The sequence below is a fragment of the Rhinatrema bivittatum genome, chromosome 17, assembly GCF_901001135.1.
Source record: "Rhinatrema bivittatum chromosome 17, aRhiBiv1.1, whole genome shotgun sequence".
Lineage (NCBI taxonomy): Eukaryota > Metazoa > Chordata > Amphibia > Gymnophiona > Rhinatrematidae > Rhinatrema > Rhinatrema bivittatum.
This window is the reverse complement of record NC_042631.1, coordinates 33,590,197-33,610,254: the sequence shown is the minus strand read 5'-3', so window position 1 is coordinate 33,610,254 and position 20,058 is coordinate 33,590,197. Positions and strand designations below refer to the sequence as shown.

Sequence of the window (20,058 nt, the reverse complement as noted above, 5' to 3'; positions counted from 1 at the left end):
CATGGGAAGTGTTAATTCAGACTGAGTGAGGTCCAGTGCCTAAGGACCCTGAAGCTTTGCTTCCCCGTGGTTGGAGCTTCACTGGGTTGCATCGGGTCATGGAAGGGAGGGCTGCAGAACTGAGTCCTGAGATGGACAGCAGAGCACTGCAGGCTGCACTGGTTTGCAAATAAAAGTGGGTGTTGTTGTGTGGGGCAGATGCAGGGAGCGCAGAAGTTCGGCTTTCCAGCTGCTTCAAAGTCTCCAGGGAGCAGGACTGAGATGGGGAGGCGTTCAGCCTTGGAGGTCCTTTCCTGCAGCTTCTGCCAAATGCTACCGGTTAGGTCCTAGGGCCAGAAACAGGACAGAAAAAATAGAGAGAGGCAAACAGAACAGGCGATGGTGCAGATGAGAGCAAAATGCAGAAATAGAAAAGGTGAGAGAGAGACACCTACAAGGAGAGTGATTATAAAGAGAAGAGAACAGGGTTAGGAAAGAAGTTTTCATTGCCATCACCAGAAACAGAAAGTAGGGTCTGTTGCTTCATGAGACAAACAGAAGAGCGACTGAGAAGAGAAGACCATTCCCATGCTCCGTCTCCTGCACAGAGCAGCTTGCATAGCACTCGAACCTGGAATGTCATGCAGATTTGCAATTGGTTTAGGGAAACAGAACAAGTGTACAAACAGCCCACATCGACACTCATCGTGTTCAAATAAAATTTATTGATTTGGATAGGAAGAAATAAACTTGAGAAAGCTAGGAAAGCAGCAAGGCCAAGGCCAGTGCTAAAATGTTGTTGGGGTAAGGTTGGGTGAGAAGGAGCAAGTATCCTCAGCTTTAGTAGGGGTTCAGGTGACTCCCATGATGCCACGCATGCTCTGCTATCAATTTCCAGCCCTCTCTCTTCTCTTTCATTCTGTCACTCCCCCCATCTTTCCTTCACTCCATCCTCCCTTACTACAAAAGCTTCTAAAGTCCCGAAGTCTAGACTCTAAATTGAAAACATTTTTCTAGCTTTGTCTTTTTTTTTAATCTGGTTCTTGGTCTTCTCCTGGCTCTTTCTTATATAGCTTGAGCCTCCTTTCTCCAACTCTCCCTCCATCTTTCTCTTGCATCCGCTTATCTTCATCTCCTTTCACTTCTCCTTCTCCCCCCATCGCTTCCCTCTCACTCCCACCCTTCTTCCCCTTTCTCACTCCAATTTCCACTTCTCCCATTTCTTCTTCTTAGTCTTTCCTCACTCCCTTATTCTCCCTCTCTCGTTGGCTCCCCTTGAAACGCCTCCTCCTGCCTCTTTCTCCCACTTTCTACCTTCTCTTTCCTGCGCCTCTTCCCCAGCAGCTCCCACCCTCTGTCTCTCCTCCAATTTCCTGTAGAGGCCCCTTCCATCTGCTCTGCGCCCCTTGTGAGGTGGGGGCCAGAAACCGAGAAGCAGACCCTAAATGCAGGGGCAGGAGCTGGATTAATCGGGCCCCTGTGGGAGAGGGATGAGTAGGCACCTTGGGGACCAGATACAGGGGTTCAACGCTTTAGTGCCATTGCCTGCCCGCATGTGATTCATTTTGAGAGGAAAGCACTCACTGGTGGATGTGTGGGTGGAGGGGTAACAGGAGCCTGATTCATTCTGGTCCTGTGGTGCTGCAGCCTGGAGGCGATTCATAGCTGAGAGAGCTCCCTAAATGTTTGGGTGGGCCAGGGGACCCGCACCCCCCTCCCCCCAAAAAATAGGGCCAAGCTATGCATCCTGCCTTTAAAGGAACTGCCTCTCCATTCCTCACTGTTAGCTTCATGCCAAGAACAGAGCAAGAAGGCAGAGCCTGAAACAGAAAGATGCAGGTAAACGAGGAAGTGGACATCACTTTTATTCCAATTTTGCATATAAAACTGCTCACAGGGGAGAGACAAGGAGGTAAGGATATGAGCAAAGGGCTTCATCCCCTCCTCACAATCCCATCTCTGCTCCCCTCTCCGTGCCCATCGATAGCGGGGCCGAGGTTAGGAGGCAGGAGGCCCCTCTTGCTTGCTCCTTCTCTCCCCACTTGGGCCCCTCATTGCTTTAAGGGCGCGTATGGTCCTCACCGCCCTTGTCTTTTTGTGGTTGCCTTTCCCAGGCCAGCTCTTTACCGCCTCCTGCCCTTGGGAGATCTCCCACAAGAGCAAGCTCTCGCCTCGGAGGAGGGGACGGAGACCAGGTGTGTGCGTGGAAAACTCGCCCTCATGATCACTGATCTCCCAAGGTCCTTGTCCATTACACAGCCAAAGAAAAGGCCACCAGGGGAAAGGGAGGAGAGGGAGAGAGAATGGGGGAAAAGATGGAGGTCAGAACGGAGGGGTCTAGTACTACGAAAGAAACAGAGATGAAGTTGGGAACACCACCATTGTCTGCAAATACCTTCCCGAGAGTTTGAAAATTGTGTAGAGGAGTTGGAACAGCAGTGACTCGCAGAATCGCATCCCTTCCTTACATCTGAAAGAGAGGCGGGGGCTACCAACGGACTCCATGTCGTGGGGACAGGTCCGGCCGGTCCTGGTCTTAGGGCAGTGCACGTGTGGCCAACGTAGCTCCAAGGAATGCAGGACAATGTGGCGACAAGTGGGACACTGCCTGTCCCGATGTCAGCGAGTCACGTCAGTACTCCCTTCCCCCCCCCCCCCCCAAAAAAAACAAACAAACAAAAAAGCGACAAACTCTGCCAGCCGGAGACTAAGGCAGGGTAACTGGTGCTGTGTGCGTCCTCTGCCAGTCGGCGAGCCAGCTGGTACCGTGGGACTTGGCGCTGCTGATCCTTCTGCTTTTTGAGCCATCCCCGCTGCAGAGCCCTGTGCAGGCAGAGGCAGGAAGATGGGCAGCACCGGCAGGAAGGAAGACGCACTCTGCCAGCCGCAGGAGGCTGAGGCACGGGGGACGCTGGCGTAAGGAGGAAGTTGTGAATAATCTTTCAAACAGCACTGGATCCCTTGGTTCCCCCCGCAGAGGTCCATTGCCAGCAGTGGACTTCACTTTGCAGATATACAGATCAGATTACTACAGATTAGAGGGCAACAACGACGACAAAAAAAAAAAAAATCAGTCCTTCCAGTGTGTTTGGAAAAGGCCAGAGCCGCAGATCAGCTGCAGCTCTTGGAGCTGGGCGCTAGGGCTTGCTCCCCGGCAGGGCACAGTCTTGAGAGAGAGAAGATTGGAACCTCGTTCTTGAAGCGAGACGGAGCCGTGGCGTCACCTTCAGCTGCGTTTGTGGGGCGAGGAGGCCGGGGTACTCCCTGCCACGGTGCTTACGGAATGGAAATGTGGCAGAGCCTGCTCCCCTCCCCCACCCCATCCCCCTTCATTTGTGGAGATAAGCATCCAGCCAGAGGTCTCCGGACTTCCTCAGGGACCTGTGGAGAGCGAGGAAGAGAGAAACCACGTAAGCAGAAGTCGGCGCCGAGTCCATCCAAGTCTAAGCCTGCCACGTTGTCTGTCAATGGCCAAGCAGTACATTGCCTGAGATTTGAAAAAGAAATGCTGGTATAATAGCCTCATCCAGAAGGGAGACTCCACCAGCATTCAAGGACACCAAATTACAAGGTCCTTGCCCCGTGTAAGGACAGCTATAGGAGCGAGAGGAGGTGAGACTGCAAAGAGTTTAAGTTTAGCAACCTGGAGCTTGTTCATTGTGCCATTGGGAAATGATACTGGATGGGACTGGTGAATGTATTATGTGCAATGCAGAGCACGACTGAGGGAGAAGGGATAGGAAACTAGGACAGGGCCTGCAACATTGACATACTGGCCTTAGTCTAAAGATGCTTCTTAGACAACTATATCTGGTCTCTTATTTGCTGGTCAAGCAGATATCAAGATACTTTTCACCCAATGCAGGGGTTATTTCCAAGGGGACAGGGCAAGGCCTGGCATATTGCTACTACATTCTGCAGTGGATGAAAGGCGATAGCTGCAGCCACCTAGCACTGTGGTCTGACCAGCTGGCATAGGCCACTGTTTCCTAACCACTGTACCTTCAGGCCTGATCAGGCCAGCCAATGGAAAAGTCCAGGCCAGCAACTGGGCTCTGCTCTCAGCACCTCATAGCAACAAGAGACACCAGCGCTGGCTCTTAAAGGTGTAGGAGCTCCTTTCTGAGAACTTGTGAAATTGTGTACACCTCTTCCTAGCTCCAACCTGAGCCCTGCAGCGTGCAAGGCACTGATAGCTAGGACACATAAGCGCCTCATCCTCCCCGTCCTGAGCCTTCTCCTTCAAGTCCTTCCACCCTCTATCTTCTCTCCAGGTTGAGTGAGCCATGGAAATCATGTATGGAGCACCAGATGGGATTGAGAGGTCCATATGCAGAGGCATTGAGCTGGATGACTCAGAAGTTATCTGGCTTAATTAAGAGTTGGGAACTTATTTGGCTAAATTCTAGCAGGACAATAAGTTATTTGGGTAGAATTTAGCCAGATAAGTTAGTGGCGTTCCAGGGTATCTGGGAGTAATTAAGTTAACCACATAAGTTGGTGGATAACTCCAATATTCAGAGTTAGCCAGATAACTCTGGTGGCTCGTAGATCTGTCCTAAAGTTAGCCGAATAAACTGATTGGGTTTTTTAAATAGCCGTATATATTCAGCGGATAAGTTTATCTAGTTATCTGCTGTGCAGCTTGGCCAGTTATCTGATATCTGAGAGGAGGATATTCAAACATTAGCTGTTTTTCTAAGTTGCATGGACAGACATATACGGCTAACTTAGCCCTGCCATTAAATATCACATCTAACTTATTGAATGTGTGTATATATATCTGTGCTTAGCCATAAAAATTATAGCCGGCTAAGTTAGACCTGATCTATGGCAGGTCAGGTAGCTAAGACTGAATAGCCCTAGTTGGCCACATAATGTATATGGCTAACTTGCGCTGCCCCGATCCACCCACAACTTATGTGACTAATGCAGGCCTGTGGAGGCCGCTGAACATAGGCACATATTCAGCAGTCACTACTTAACCTCATAAGCTATATGTCTGCGGCTCAATAATGCTGAACCTGTTTTGAATATTGACCTCTGAGTGTTTTGGGAGCAGCAGCAGCAGTGAAGGCAGCTGGTGGAGCGTTCAGTGCGTCCCAAGCTCTTCTTCTACTTTGGCAGCACATGTAAACTTGTCATGCCAATAAAGTTATGTGAATCTTGAATCGGTTGGCCCTTTCCAAACTGCCTGCTCTGTGGAGACTGGTGCACCGGGCCTTGGACTGGAAGAGGTTGGGAAACACCATCATAGGCCATGCAGTGGTTGAGAGAGACATCTGCAGTGTTTCTTTTAGTGGAGAAAGATTTGAGCAGCTGGCACTGCCCAGAGTTGGGAAGACATCCATAGTCAGTGGATGCTAATCTAACAGGTGGATGGGTCTGACTGGCACTGCCCCCTACTGGCTGAAAAAAAAAAGAACTTCTGTCCTGTAGGGTTCCTTACGTCACAATGTCTCGAAATGCCTTCAGCATCGGCTTCTCCTCATAATTCACACCATACTTGCTGCAAAGGGACCTCACCAGGGGTGCAATCTTCTGGTAATTGTGACGTGGCATGGTGGGGAACAAGCTAGAGGAAAAAAAAAAAAGAGGGGAAGGAAATGAGCCCACAATCTTGGAAGACAGGAAAATCCTACCCTGTTACATGGACAGTATCAGGACCCCCCCCCCCCCAACCCCCTCTCAGAAATAAGCAAGGCCCTTCAGGAGCTGTGCTTCCAGTCCGTGTGCATGGCTCAAACATTGCACTGACCTGTGGGGGCAGACAGTACATCTCCACCATGTCAAGATAGCACAGGCTCATATTACATGGCTGTAGGGATACTTTATCCCAATAAAGGGGCTATACAGTGCCAGAAGCACAGGCATGTCTATGGAGAGAGTTAACTTTATCATGATACTGATGTATGGCATCCTGGCTGCAAAAGAATTTTTATTTTATATACAGTATATATATTATATTTATATATATATATATATACTGTATATTTGAGACAAAGATTTAGGTTCTCAATGGGTTACAGAATATTTACTACGTTACTAGGATTCACTTGTCCTCAGAGTTTGTATGGAACCATGAGAATTTTGATTGACTTGACCTCACAGATTCTGTACGTCAGGTGGACTGGAATATTGAAAGTCAAAGTCTTGCTGGAAATATAGTTGCTTGTCACCTTACATTACACATGCAACTACAGCCTAAGCAAAAACCACTGCTCCTTTAAGGACAAGCAATACCTTTCTCTGCCGTAAGATTTGGATGGGATAAGAACTGGTTTATAGGGAGTGTGCCTGAGGAACTGGAACAAGGAAAACAACAAAGGATAGGGGAACGGGTTAGAGGCCGGCATCTGAGGGAGACAGAGAAGGAAAGGAGACAGGCTCTGCATGGGAGGGGATTTACTCACTGGTGCTCAATCTGGAAGTTCAGATGTCCGCTGAACCAGTCATTGAAAAAGGATTGCTCAATGTTGCATGTAGCCGCCAACTGTAGAGACAAGAAGCCAAGACAGTGAGGTGAGAGCAAGGCAAACACTGAAAATCCCAACCAACCATATATATATATCTCCAAAATGGCCTTAAGATTTCCAAAGTTACCAGTTCTTCATAAATAAAATAAACTAGAAATAAAAACATTTAATATTCCGCCTCTTCCTTTGAAAGCTGACAAAGAGGAAGTCCTGGCTTAGATTTCAAGATGGCCGACTGTCAGCCAGGCTGGGGTACTCCCTGGCATGAATGATGTTTTGTACAATGTCATTCTCTAATGATAAATCCAGCTAGTCCATTCCTGAACTATAGGATGACCAAGGCTCTAAAGCTATAAAATTTGCTTTTAAAACTACAATGGATGCGGTGACTCTGGCAGAGGGCCCGGCCTCTGAGGAGAAATTTGATGCACTGGAAACAGAGCAGGTTGATGGCCCTCACTATGTTAAAAGGCTGGATGCCTTTGCCACTAAAATCACAGCAAAGCTGGATTCGCGTCTGAGTATTATTGTGGACAAAGCAACTCTGACCAAATATAGAATAAATAGACCAAAAAGTATAAACAGAAACGAGAAGAGAAGAACTGAACTGGAACCCACAATAAGCCAGCCTCTGTGTGCAGAACACAATGGAAAAACAGAAACATTACCATTCTTCATAAAAACATTAAATAATAAAATCAAGAATATAATCATCAATCATAATAGTAAAATCATATTCATAAAAAGGAATAACTATTTTAAACCTATTAATGAATAGAATATCTAAAATTTCCCAAACACCAATAAAATATTTCAAAACAGCAGAAACATCGAACACCGAGCAATAATTTTATTTCTAGGTGCCCTGAGAATGTCGTGCATTAATGGGGGAGAGGAAGGGAACGCTCACACACACACACACACAACCCAAGCAGGCTCCCATTCACACACACAGACAAGGCAGGCTCCCATTCTCACACACACACCCCCAGGCAGGCTCCCATTCACACATACATACATACATCCCATGCAGGCTTTCATTCACAAATACATCCCAGGCATGCTCCCATTCATGCATACACACACCATCACCCATACCCATGCAGGCAAGCTTCCTCTCACAAACAAACACACACACACAGGCAGGCTTTCTTCCTCTCTCTCTTACACATCCAGGCAGGCTGTTCCATGGCTGCCTCCAGCAACAAGCCTCTCCTCATTTTCAGACGCTGGCAGCATGGCCTCTCCTCATTTTGGCCACTGGTAGGTTGGGTTCCACTGGTGGCCTGCAGCCTCTGTTCATTTCGGCCACCAGCGGGCTGGGCTCTTCCGGAAGCCCGCACCCTCTCCATTTTTGACCACTGGGGCTGCTCCACCAGCGGCCCCGCAACCTCTCCTGCTGCTGCTCCCCTAGGCGTGCCACCCCATGCAAATGCACAGTTCGCCCACCCGGTTGTGCAGGACCTGGTCCCTTTCCTGGATGTAATGCTTTTAATCCTGAAGCTGATTACTTGCTTGCACTGAGATGGGACACCATGATAGGATAAGCTCCTGTGCAAGTCACTTATCGAAACTTCATAGACAACGAGTTGATGACCATATGTTAAAGATTCACAAGTTGGAATTGCAGCATAAACCTGACTGTTCCCTGTGCGCGTTGAGAATCCTGGAGCAGTAGAGACCTAAAATCTTGAAATGGCCAAAATAGGCAGAGCACGCCAATATGCTAAACTGAAATTTTATGAATGGGGAGATAAACCTGGCTCCTTTTTGGCTAGAATGGTGTTACGTTTGGCGGTCTACAGGACTGCGCGATGAGCCGCTGCACTCGCTGATGCTGCTGGAGGTCTCCTGTCACAGCAGAACATCATCGCCACACGCTACCAACCGTCGCTGCCGCCTTCCCTTAAGCGTGCACATGCGCACGAGCAATATAGGCCCCGTGGTGGGAAACACTGAGCGACGCCTCCCGATGACATCAGCTCGATGGGCTATTTAAGCAAGGACCCTGCAGCATTACCTCGCCTCAGCAATGGGTCTTCTGCCTTGCAGGAGGTGTTGCTTGCAGGTGCCTGGTTCCTGTTCTCCTGCATTCCTGAATCCAACCTTGCCTTGTCCTATCTGCCTTGTCCAGTGGCTTTGTGGTGTGTTCAACCAGCTTGAATCTCCAGATCTTGACCTCTTGCTTGGACCTGAACCCCTTGCCTGGACCTAATCACTCTTGCTATCTGCCTACTCTGACCTTGGCCTGTCTCTGACTCCGTTAGCCTGCCCTGACCCCGGTGAGCTTTTGGACTCTAGTTCTCTTCACCACCCTAGGGACCCACCTAAGTCCTGCCGGCCGCCAGCACCTAAGTACTCAACCTGCAGGAGAGGCAGCAGATAGAGGTGAAGGCCCAGAATTTCCTGCTACAGAACGCGTTCACCAGCTGCCAATGTAGGCCTCGTGGGTTTGCCCTCGAGGCTGTGTCAATTATGCCACAGCACAAAGGGCTCACACCCCCGCTACACTTCACAAGTGGTTAAAAAGAAGGCCAATAAGTGTTAGAAAGTCCTGAAGGAGCCTGGATTTCCTCACCGGTTTATGGCTTTCTTATGCTTGGTACTAAACGGCCCACTAACTTCCTCTATTCCTATTAAGTGGGGCACAAGGCAGGGATGCCCACTCTCGGCCCTGAGCCCCTGGCAGAAGCCATAAGGCTCAGAACTGCCATAAAAGGCAACAGGCTGGGGGGAAGGAAGCACAAGGCCTCGCTTTATGCTGATGACCTTGTTCTTTTTATGACTGCTCAGGGTCTGCTTTTTTGGATCTAGCGTCCTGATATGGAGTCTTACTTGGATATAAGTTGAATTCTGACAAGTCTGAGGTGTTCCATAAGGAAACAGGTTAGTGTTCCCTGTTTGTCTGGAATGGAAGTGGTTCAAATAGCTGGGTAGCTGAGTAACCAGGGATTATAAGGATTACTATTCTAAAAACTTCTCTCCTCTTCTTGCGAATATTAAACCACATTTAAGGCACTGGGAGGATATACACATCTCATGGGCGGGTAGAAAGAACCTGGTTAAGATGAACATTCTCCCATGTCCCCAGTGCAAGTGCTCGTTGACTTACATTTACTCATCTGAGTATGTATTTGGAAACACAAGCCAGTGAGAATAAAGCTGACTACGCTCTGATTTGTTGAAAAACTGTTTCAATGATAAAGAGTCCGGGTGACTGGCCATAGAACGAGAACAAGCTTCTGAGGCTACTTTAGCTGTGCTTGTGTTCATGCCTGCACCTTTGCCCAGGAGCAGGTGAATAGTCCAAGCCTCATGCACGCTCTGCAAATTTGAAGACAGGCAAACAAATGCCTTATTGGTAATGAAAACATACTTCCAACCTCCTATTTACAAAAATGTGTGTATTTCTAGTTGCAGTTTTCCCCCACCTTTAAGCAGTGGTTGTGGCCTAGTTGTGGGACAATGGGTTTCTTGCTTTCCAAAAGCTTGTTGAGGACCACGAGCTACAGGATGACTCGCACGTGGATTACTTGCAATTGAGAGAGGCTCTGGGAAATAATTAGATTTACAGGGCCTCCTTCTCCAGCTCAGTGGAATGGAAACCTTTTTATGTGATTTGGATGCCTCTGTATACATACTGGGCCATTCGTTTGCAGAAGGTTGGGAAGGACACACCTCAAAATCTCATAGACAAATGCAATGAAGACTTAGGTACCATCCTCACTGTAAAAGAATACAGAGGACTATGGAAGACTGTCCATCGTATTTCTATTTCCTATTAGAGAATCAAACTAGTTGTTAACTTGCTTCATCAAAGTTATTGTCCTCAACCTTCTATGCTAGACTATTTCCTAATATAGATACATCATGCTGGCGAGGTTGTGATAAGCAGACACCTATAGCCATAGGTGTTTGTTCTGCTAGGGGGTATCCTGGTTCTGGAGACCTGTAACATTCTGAATCTTCTGGTTCATTTTCAGCCAAAATTAGAACTGCTGGGAATTTGGCAGGGATCTTTGGTCCTAGGTAAACATAGATCCCTGGTAGACCAGTTGGTACTGGCTGAAAGATTTACTATTGCAACATTTAAAAAATGAAATCCCAAACTAGACTATTGGTGTGACCAAGTTAGGGATATTGAAAATTTGCACTATGATTTAGAAGGTAAACAACTTTAAATATCAACAAATCTGGGAATGTTACATGGACTAGTATGGGCTTGACTTCCAGTTTATAATCTGGAAAAAAAAAGAGTCTGCTATTGAATACTGATTCATGATAAGCTATGAACCTATATAGCTGCTTGTAATGTACATTTTATTCCATTTTGTGACACTATGTCATGATGTTGGTTGGTTGTCATGTTTTCTTGAAAGTTGTTAAATAAAGAGTTTAAAAAAGGAATCATTCAGCCAGGAACAAGAAGTCTGATTGGACAAGAAGTCTTCTTACTTTGACCATGGAAGACTCTCTGCCTGATGCTTCTCTACAAGTCTCATGAGGCTGGAAGAACAGGCAGGATTCTGTCTACTCAGGGCAGGTCAGGTCCAGGGGAGCTTCTACTATGGTTTCCTATTATAAGAGCAACATTATGGCCTATATTGGCGATTTAAGAGGTAATGGGACCCCTGCAGTTGGTAACCTTTAACAAGAAAGAGTAAGTGGGAGCCCAGGAGCTGACAGGGACACTGAGAGCTCCAGTTTGGAATCCAAGCACTCACCTGACAGCTGAGCCAGTCTCTGTATTTCTCTTTATCTATTTCCATAGTAATGTGATTCATCTGCGTCACCCACACAAACCAGTGAGATTCGATGAACCTGCCCAAAACATGAAGGCATTAATGACGAAGAGCCAGAAATGTTATGGTAGAAGGCATTCTGATTAAACCCAAGGACACACCACTTATACTATACGCCTAGTAATGACTCAGCTAATTAATTTAAATTCTAGACAGAATCTAAGTCAGGCAGATAGATATGCTGTGAAAGAAAGTCTGTTAAATAAATTAGCCCAGCAGCTTCTGAGTCAAATTTGCCCTGCCAAGTTCTAATCAAGGAATTCAGGTGGCTCTGGGAAAAGTGATTGCATTTTCACATCACCACGTGTACTTTCAGGCATATACTTTGTACCCGCTTCCATGCAGGTGCAAAAGAGTAACCCCAGTGTTCCCACAATCCTTTGTAAATGAGATGGCAGCTTTGTATCCCTGGCCCATATCCTAATTGTCCTTTGAGGATGAACAAAGCATGAAGTAGAAGGGAAACGGGGAGGGAGGGTACAGTAGAAAATCGAAGAAAGGATGGCTTAAGTGTCTGGCAATGTTGCTGCATGGATAGGGACGTGTAACTGGGGAAGGTAAAGAGCAAAACATAAACTACAAATCATTGAATACACTCACCTAATAATATTGAGAAAAACTAAGGATCCCAGGACTCCGTAGAAAGGGATGTAAGTATAGAAATAACGAGTGTAATAGGAAAAACACCAGATAAGATCCTAGAAGAGAGAGTTTCTGAGTTACAGGGAATCTTCCTCATATTAACCAGCAGTGACACATCTTATTCAAAAGAAGAGAACTGAAAAAGTTCTATTTTAAAACATATTTTCTAATAAAAGGTGTCTGCTTTACACAAGAATATCATGATGCCAAGGGGCACAGACCTAGTGCCAGTGGAGACCAAAGAGGCTAAACTTCAAATGGACAAATAGAAAATCCAAGCCATTTAGCAACCCAAGTCAATCTCCTTCTCGCCACAATGCCCAAGGAAGCGTCCACAAACATTCATCCCTGTGCACGCTCCTCCCACCCTTAACATATCTTCTCCATACTTCTCCTCTCACCGTACCTACAAACTGCTCTACCGAGACGCCTTCTCGCCACTCAAGTACTTACCACCCAATCCCTACGGTCAACCATGGTTTTAAAGATCTGGATGGTGAAATAGATTGGGATGAGAAGAGGTGGCCCAACTGCAAGAAAAGAAGGAGAGATTTGGCTGATTGAAGGAACCACAGACACAAGAGTGAGAAAGATATCTGCTCTACCAAAGGAAGTAAACAATTAATGGGAAACTGTACCCTTGGTATTTCAAAAGTGCAAACAGAAACATTCATCCTCCATCGATTTAAAAAGTGTAAACAAGGCATTCTTGAAATTCTTTCTCTAGGGTTCTATTGGGATCCCCACCAAGCTGTTACCTGTAGAGTTTAGAACATGTGAGGTTGCAGTAATGGCTTTTCCCTGAATCTATGGAGGACGGGTACTTCTAGATCTTTATGATTGTTTTATTTGTCCATCGCTTAGATTCATGTTAAGCGATTCATACATTTTAATAAAGCTAAAGTTGTGAATTTTTGAGTAGGAAATAGAAGGGAGAGGAGTGTTTTTCGTTAGCTCCTGTTTTCATCTAGAACTACTTGGCCCCAACCTTTGAGGACATGGGAGGTAGAAAATGTGACTTACTTCCTGAACTGGGTTATTGTGTTTCAAGTGGAAAGATGACTTTTTTCCCCCCTGTTTTTAGAAAGGAAGCTTTGGTTAATGGGGGATTTTGGAGCTCACTCAACTGGTTCTCTCTGTCCGAGAAATGCAGAGACACACAACAGAAATCTGGAAGGAGGTGAGAATACTCATCCAGTATCCAAGGGGAGAGAGGAAGCAGGTGAAGAGAGAGCACTGGCTCCCTTTTGGTGTTGGCCACTACAGATGCCAGCTTTCAGAGCAGAATCCAGGAGGTCTTTTCAAGTGCATTGAAGGAGGAAAGGAGCATAGGAGAACTTGGTATCAAACACTGGATCCAAGGTACCTTTCTCCAGGAGGTGCCCCAATATTCATTCCGTAACAGAACTGGACCCTGATGGTTGAGAGGATGATATATCTCATTGAAACCACAGATTTACCAAACTGATCTTGTTTATTGAATGCTTCCTGAAATCGACTCGTACAGAATGCCATATTTCATGTTTAACTTGATTCATCAGTAGAGCTGAGTTGGAACAACAGTTTGACTCCAGCTGAATTATTGGCACCTTAGAGTCAATTCATTGATGCCCAGGAGGTTATTCTCTCCCCCCCCCCCTCCCCAATATGGAGAATCCTGTAAGTCTAGGGCTACACAGACTGTGCAAGTGAGTGGAGAACTGCTGGCCTCAGTATTAGAGCTTGTGTACTGTCTGGGGTTACGTTTAAGTATCTCCCCTGCAATTTTCCTGAACCCATGGAAGTAGCCACATTTGAAACAGTGCTGCTACATGGAAAGAGATCTGATTGGTTCATGAAGTGCCTGAGAATTGTCATTTGAGACATCATAGCTTTTTTTTTTTTAACAGGAAGGCCAGAGCAGAAGCCGACATTAGATAAACAAAGGAGATAAGGTGGCATGGTTAGATAAGTTCAAGCAGGACGAGGCAAATTTTACAGACGTTTTGGGGAAATGAAGAAGGAAATCAATAGAGGGGTATTCCATTGCACCTTTTGGGGCCTGTGAGAAGGCAGGCACCTGCATGCTCTGCTATGGTGGGGGGGAGTAGCAGTAGTTAAAGCAAGAAGATGAGATGAGAAATCGAGACAGCTATCCCTTTCTGGCATTCTCCAAGCTGGGTACTCACTCAGGAAGAAATACTCGTGCTGGTGGTTGTACGGCAGGTACTTCAGCTTTTTCTTCCCATACTGAGGAAAAAGGGAACAGTGGAGTCCATCAGCTTTCTTAGAAAGCCCACGTTGTGGTTTAAAGGGTTAATTGCTGTTATACTTGGAGTCTGACCAGTTACTATCTTTTAAGTTAAATTGATCTAAAATACATTGTTTTCACCAGTTCCTCTGCATCATACCTCTACAGGTTGTGTATCCCCAAGGACAAACACATGCAACATGTTGACATCTGGATCCTTCAAAAAGATGTTGGGTTTAGCGTGGTGCTGAAAATGCCGGTGGTTCCACCAGTTAGCTGAGGCGCCCTCATAAAGAAAGCCATAAAGAGTTCAGGTTTAGACTGATAGAAATGATTTAGTATTGGTCTTGTAAAGGAAAATGACAAGGCATGAAATGGTCTACCAGTGGAGATGGTGAAGACTGAAGGGTTAAAACTTTGCCTTTCCACATAGCAAGGGACTATTTTCTAAGACATGTTCTGAAGCTGAAGGATATCTTTTTCCCAACTATTTAGTCCAGTGGTATTCATTCACAGCCCTTGAGGGCTGTAAACAGGTCAAGTGTTCAGGGATATTGTTAAAGAATATGCAAGGGTAGATTTGCATATTCATCATATTCACCCACAAACAAAAAATGGAAATCAACTTCTGCACTTAATAAACAAGCAAACAGGAATAGTGCAGAACAAATTAAAGGTGCACATGAATGTCTTATTTACTTTTATAAATATTTATTTGGTACGGCAACTCCACTGTTCTGAAATGCACATCATCATGTTAAAGCAGGTCCCCCAACACGGATCCCGTGTTTCGCCGCAAGGCTGCGTCAGGAGGGACAAACATGAAAATATCAAATCTGAGTCAATTTCTACAAGTGCCACACAGATTTGATATTTTCATGTTTGTCCCTCCCGAGGCAGCCTTGCGGTGAAACACGGGATCCGTGTCGGGGGACCTGCTTTAACATGATGATGTGCATTTCAGAACAGTGGAGTTGCCGTCCTGGGATGTCTGTGGAACACATTGCCCTTGTTTGGTAGAACTTAAGTCCCAGGGCTGTAGATCATCCACCCTTCCTTATATTCCATAATAATATAGTAAATGATGGCAGAAAGAGATCAATCTGCCCATCCAGTCTCCCAGCTGCAGCTCTTCCACTTGGGATAGATGTGCATATAAATTCTCCCCCTCCTCCGGTGTCTTTTATCTGAACTTTCCACTGCTCTCCATATCAGTTCAAAACATGTCCAGAATGTCTTAAAGTACTGTTTTCATGCTTCACACAATCCCAAAAAACATCTGGATAACTGATGTGGAGAAATGTAATCTTACCTGATAATTTCCTTTCCTTGAATCCTGCTACACCAGTCCAGACTTGCGAGTTATCTCCCCCTACTAGCATATGGAGACAGGGACACACCTTTATTTTGTGACATCATAACTGATAGTTACCATGGTGCAGCTCCAGAAAAAAAGCAGTATTCCTATAGAAATTGCTTTGCAATGTCAGCTGAACGGTTGGGTGGGGGATTATCATATGAAATGCTTAAATTATATGCACATGACAAAAGCATTTATGTGGGCGATTGTTCCCCAACTCTGTAGCAATTATTTTCCTATCTTCAAGTCATTAGTGGCAGCCAAAGCCGTTTATTCTGGGTGACTTTAACATACATGTTGATATGCTTCCGCTGGCTTCACATGTTAAGCAATGTTTAGATATTATGTCCTGACTTGGTTGGAAGCAAGTTGTCAATCTGTCATACTCAATGCTTCTTCATTGCAAAACCATTCTCCAAGTTTGTCTAAGTGTGTCTTGGTGAGATCACTTCTCATTGACCTTTTTCTATCCAGATTCCAGACTGGAAGTGCCTTTAACTCCTGTCAGCGTTCTTAGCATAGGAGAGGCAATATTGATGTAGACCAGCCAACTGATTTGTTAGAACCAGCTCCAAATAATCTTGTCTCTTCGACAGAAATGGCATGAATGACTGGGACAGGATCATTACGCATGTTCTTGATGAAATTGCCCTGTCAGAACACATTGGGTCAGGCATGCCAAGAAGGCCAGGTGGTACAATCCTTACTTCCATAATACATGTCGGCTCTTACATATTTTGGAATTCACTATCCCGACAGTTACGTAACATTGATGACCCAAAGGCATTTTGGAAAGCCCTTTTTAATAAGACATTCAAGGACATAATAAAACAGAATATAGGCACCTGACATTTTTCAGTTGGTCCTCCTTCACACTTTCTAGGCATCTGAACCACTTAATCCAAGATTCTTGCCTGTAACTATAATGATTATCAGTTTTATTTTGAATGTTTTTATGTAACCTGCCCTGAACTTTGGAGGGGCTGGGATGTAAGTGATTTAAAATAAATAAAATAAATAAATGAAGTCCTGCAATTAAAACAATCTTTCAGATTTCCAAACAAAAGATTAGAGGTAGTTAAATACCTAAGAAGAACCCGATGGGCATCCAATAACTGGAGTGACCTCTATTTGTATTTACTATGCTACTCCCCTCTTGTAAACACTAGTAGAGATAGTGTCTGATTTAAGTGGTACACAGAAACTGGTTTAGGTAAAAAGAATTGTTCTACATTGAAAACAATGAGAAGACCAGAAAATGATTTCTGCAAGACAAGGCATGTAATTTAGAAATGCCTCTAGCTGAACATTCAACGCACAATTAAACTCTGGAATTTGTTGCCTGGAGATGTGGTAGTGCAGTTAGTGTAACTGGGTTTAAAAAAGGTTTGGATAAGTTCTTGGGGGAGAAGTCTATTAACTGCTATTAATCAAGTTGTCTTAGAAAATAGCCACTGCTATTACTGGCACCAGTAGCATGGGATCTACTTAGTGTTTGGGTACTTGCCAGGTACTTGTAGCCTGGATTGGCCACTGTTGGAAACAGAATACTGGGCTTGATGGACCCTTGATCCAACCCAGTATGGCAATTTCTTATGTTCTTAAATGTCCACTAGAAAAAAATCATCTTCAGAAAGTCTACAGAAAAGCACAATTAAGAGACTTGTACCATGTGCCCACTAAAGCTCTATGAGCCAAATGAAGGTCCTATTGAGGAATCAAGGACCTAAAAGGAGGTTAAAGATATCACACCCCTCAAAGGAAAATGAGAAAAAACACCTAGGTGAAACCCAAGAAAAACCCTTGAACTGCACCTATATAAATATGAGAAAGCAGCTTCTTGAAACTTCAGAGAAATTTGTGATCAAATCTGAATGCAACCCACTCTGAAAAAAGGTCTAAATGTTGGAAGTATCCAATTGCCACACCGATACAGATCACTCCTTGCAGCGCGTTTCAAACAGACTAAACTCAAACATAAGCAAGCAAATTGGCATTCTTATGGACTTTCAACAGGGCAAATGTTACCGAGAGAAAATATCCCTTGCTACACAACTGCAACCTTTTAAGAACCAGGCTGTAAGATAAATGAAGCCGGACCCTCCATAAGAGTCAGATCGTGATTTAGGAGACCTTGATCCCCTAGGAATCATATTGGAGATTCAACTTGTGGTCTTCACAAGCTCTGTATATCAAGGACAGCTTGGCCAATCTGGAGCCGTTAGAATGACCCACAAAAACTATTTCACTATCTTTCTCAAGGTCCTTGCTCTCAGAAGTTAGGGAGGAAACACACACAACAGCTGTCCCTCTGACCATGGTTGAATCAGAATGTCTATTCCTTTGGAACCATACTTCCAGTGATAACTGAAGAACCACATTAAGACCATGAGTGAAGGCTCCCATCAATCCAGTATCTTCTAAAAAGTCTCCTGGATGAGCTCCCGCTCTCTGAGAACCAAACACATATCTAAAGAGAGACGGACTGGATGTTTCCCAGTCCTACAATATGAGTTGTGGAAATTGCAGAAGATTTCTACTCTGCCCACTGAAAAACAGTTTATGTGAACAGACACACTCTGGGAGTGTGTCTGTTCACATAAACCACTGCCGTGGCATAGTCCAGGTTATCTCTGACAATCAGTTTCTTCACCATGGACAGGAGAAAGAGGAGAAAATGCAGAAAAACTAATCTGATGGCCCAGTTTTCCAGTCTTTTGATGGACCATGTCACTCTTGTGACCAGAGCCCCATGAATAACCCGGTCTTGGAAGTGGGATCCTCACCCCAACAATCTTGCATCTGTTTTGAGGAGCTTCCCCCAAGAGAGGTTTTGCCTCTCTGATCCTGGGAGAGGAAGACAAACGTCATAATCCTGAGATTGAGGGGACCAGCGAGATAAATGGAAAAACTGCAGAGGACACATATGGACCCTGGCCAACTGAACCAAATAGAAGGAGGCTGCCATGAAGCCAAGGAGCTGTAGATAATCCTAAACTCCGGGAGCCCTCTAAGCAAGAAATGTCTTTATCCAACTCACAAGTGGAACCATTCTTTCCTGAGACAGATAGGTTTGGCCTGTTTTGGCATCAAAGAGTGATCCCAAGTGTTCCAGAGACTGGGAAGAAACAGCTTGCTCTTGGCAAAGTTGATTACCCAGTGTAAGCTTTCTAAATGAGCACAACTCTGTTGGATACCATAAAGGTCTTCTTGGTAGGACTTGGTGCTGTAAAAGAATAGTCAAGGTATGGATGAACCATAATCTGTTCCTTTCATAAGAAAGCTGGCACCACTACTATTACCTTGAAAGATTCTTAGAGCCATGGCGAAATCAAAATGGAAGTGCTCTGAACAGAAATGTTACATTTGGCAGCTCATGGGATGGCCCCGCGAGCCGCCTCACTCACTCCAGGGCTCTTGTGGTCTTTGCGGCCAGCTTCTAGGCCCTGCCAATTGTGGCTCAGGACACTGACATATTGCCTCTTCTCTGGGCCCCCCCCCAAGCCCACGTGATCCCAACACTCAGCCACTTAAAGGGCCTGAGGCGATTACTCAGCCCTGCTGCCCTTTGATGACATCATGGGACCTCCAGAATAATAGGCTCCCTTTGAGGAGCAACAGCCATCTCAGCCATGGGTCTCCTGCTACGAGCAGTGCGTGTTGCTCCTGTATTCCTGATTGTCCTGCGTGCCAGCTTGTTCCTGTGTTCCTGTTCCAGCTCTGTTTTGCCCGCCTGCCTTGCCTAACTCGTCTCGCCCAGCCTTTCCTTAGCCAACCCATCTCATCCAGCTTGTCATCTTGTCCCATCCAGTCTCATCCAGTGTTCCCCGTGTGTCTTCGTCCCTCTCTGGCCTGATCTTCTGGTATTGACCTCTTACCTTGGACCTGAGCATGCTTGCCTGCCACCTGGATCTGACCTCTTGCCTTGAACCTGACCACACTTCTCTGCCACCTGCTCCGACTTTGGCCTGTCTCCGGCTTCTCCAGTCTGTTGCCTGTCCTGACCCCAGTGTGCCCTTGAACTCTTGCTCTATTGACCGCCTTAGGGACCCACCTAAGCCCTGCCAGGCGTCAGAAACCAAGGGCTAATTTCCATGCCACTCATCACAAGAAAGTACTTTTTCAGGATGCAAAAATGAAGGATCCTAAGATTATCTTCCCAGATGCGAATATAGAAATAAGCCTCATACAGATTACAAGGAGAGAAATTCACTCTGCCAAAATAGTCATTAACACGGACTGGAGGGTTTCCATAGTGAGATGGGAAATGAAGACTGTTATTTACCCCTTTTGGATTGAGGATGGGTTTGTAGGAACCACAGAATAAATGGCATACTGACCATGTCCATACACTTCACATGAAACTGGAACCACTGCTTGCAAGTGTGAAGGCTACTCGAGAGTAGTGAGAAAAGCCACCCTCCTGGTGGGCAAAACATTTGGAGAGACCATATAGGTGCTGGAAACTGAAGTGGCAAGAATTAGGGTGCAACCGTGATATGTGAGACCACTCCTGGTAAAATTGCTGAAGGCAAAGGCCTACAACTGACCTTCACTGGGTGGAACAGC

The 20,058-nt window shown here is 45.6% G+C and overlaps 1 protein-coding gene across 1 annotated transcript in view; it reads right to left on the bottom strand.

Annotated features, from left to right (window-relative positions):
- Positions 1–684: 684 nt before the first annotated feature.
- The window catches only part of LOC115079140 (acyl-CoA 6-desaturase-like), a 54,646-nt gene continuing 35,272 nt past the window's right edge, over positions 685–20,058 (bottom strand). The window contains exons 5-12 of the mRNA XM_029582263.1: positions 14,290–14,415; positions 14,068–14,128; positions 12,353–12,429; positions 11,858–11,955; positions 11,180–11,276; positions 6,393–6,472; positions 5,429–5,554; positions 685–3,360 (exon numbers count right to left, since the gene is read on the bottom strand). Of these exons, the coding sequence (XP_029438123.1) occupies positions 3,309–3,360; positions 5,429–5,554; positions 6,393–6,472; positions 11,180–11,276; positions 11,858–11,955; positions 12,353–12,429; positions 14,068–14,128; positions 14,290–14,415 (717 nt within the window). The 3' untranslated portion in view covers positions 685–3,308. The remainder of the gene's footprint in view (positions 3,361–5,428; positions 5,555–6,392; positions 6,473–11,179; positions 11,277–11,857; positions 11,956–12,352; positions 12,430–14,067; positions 14,129–14,289; positions 14,416–20,058) is intronic.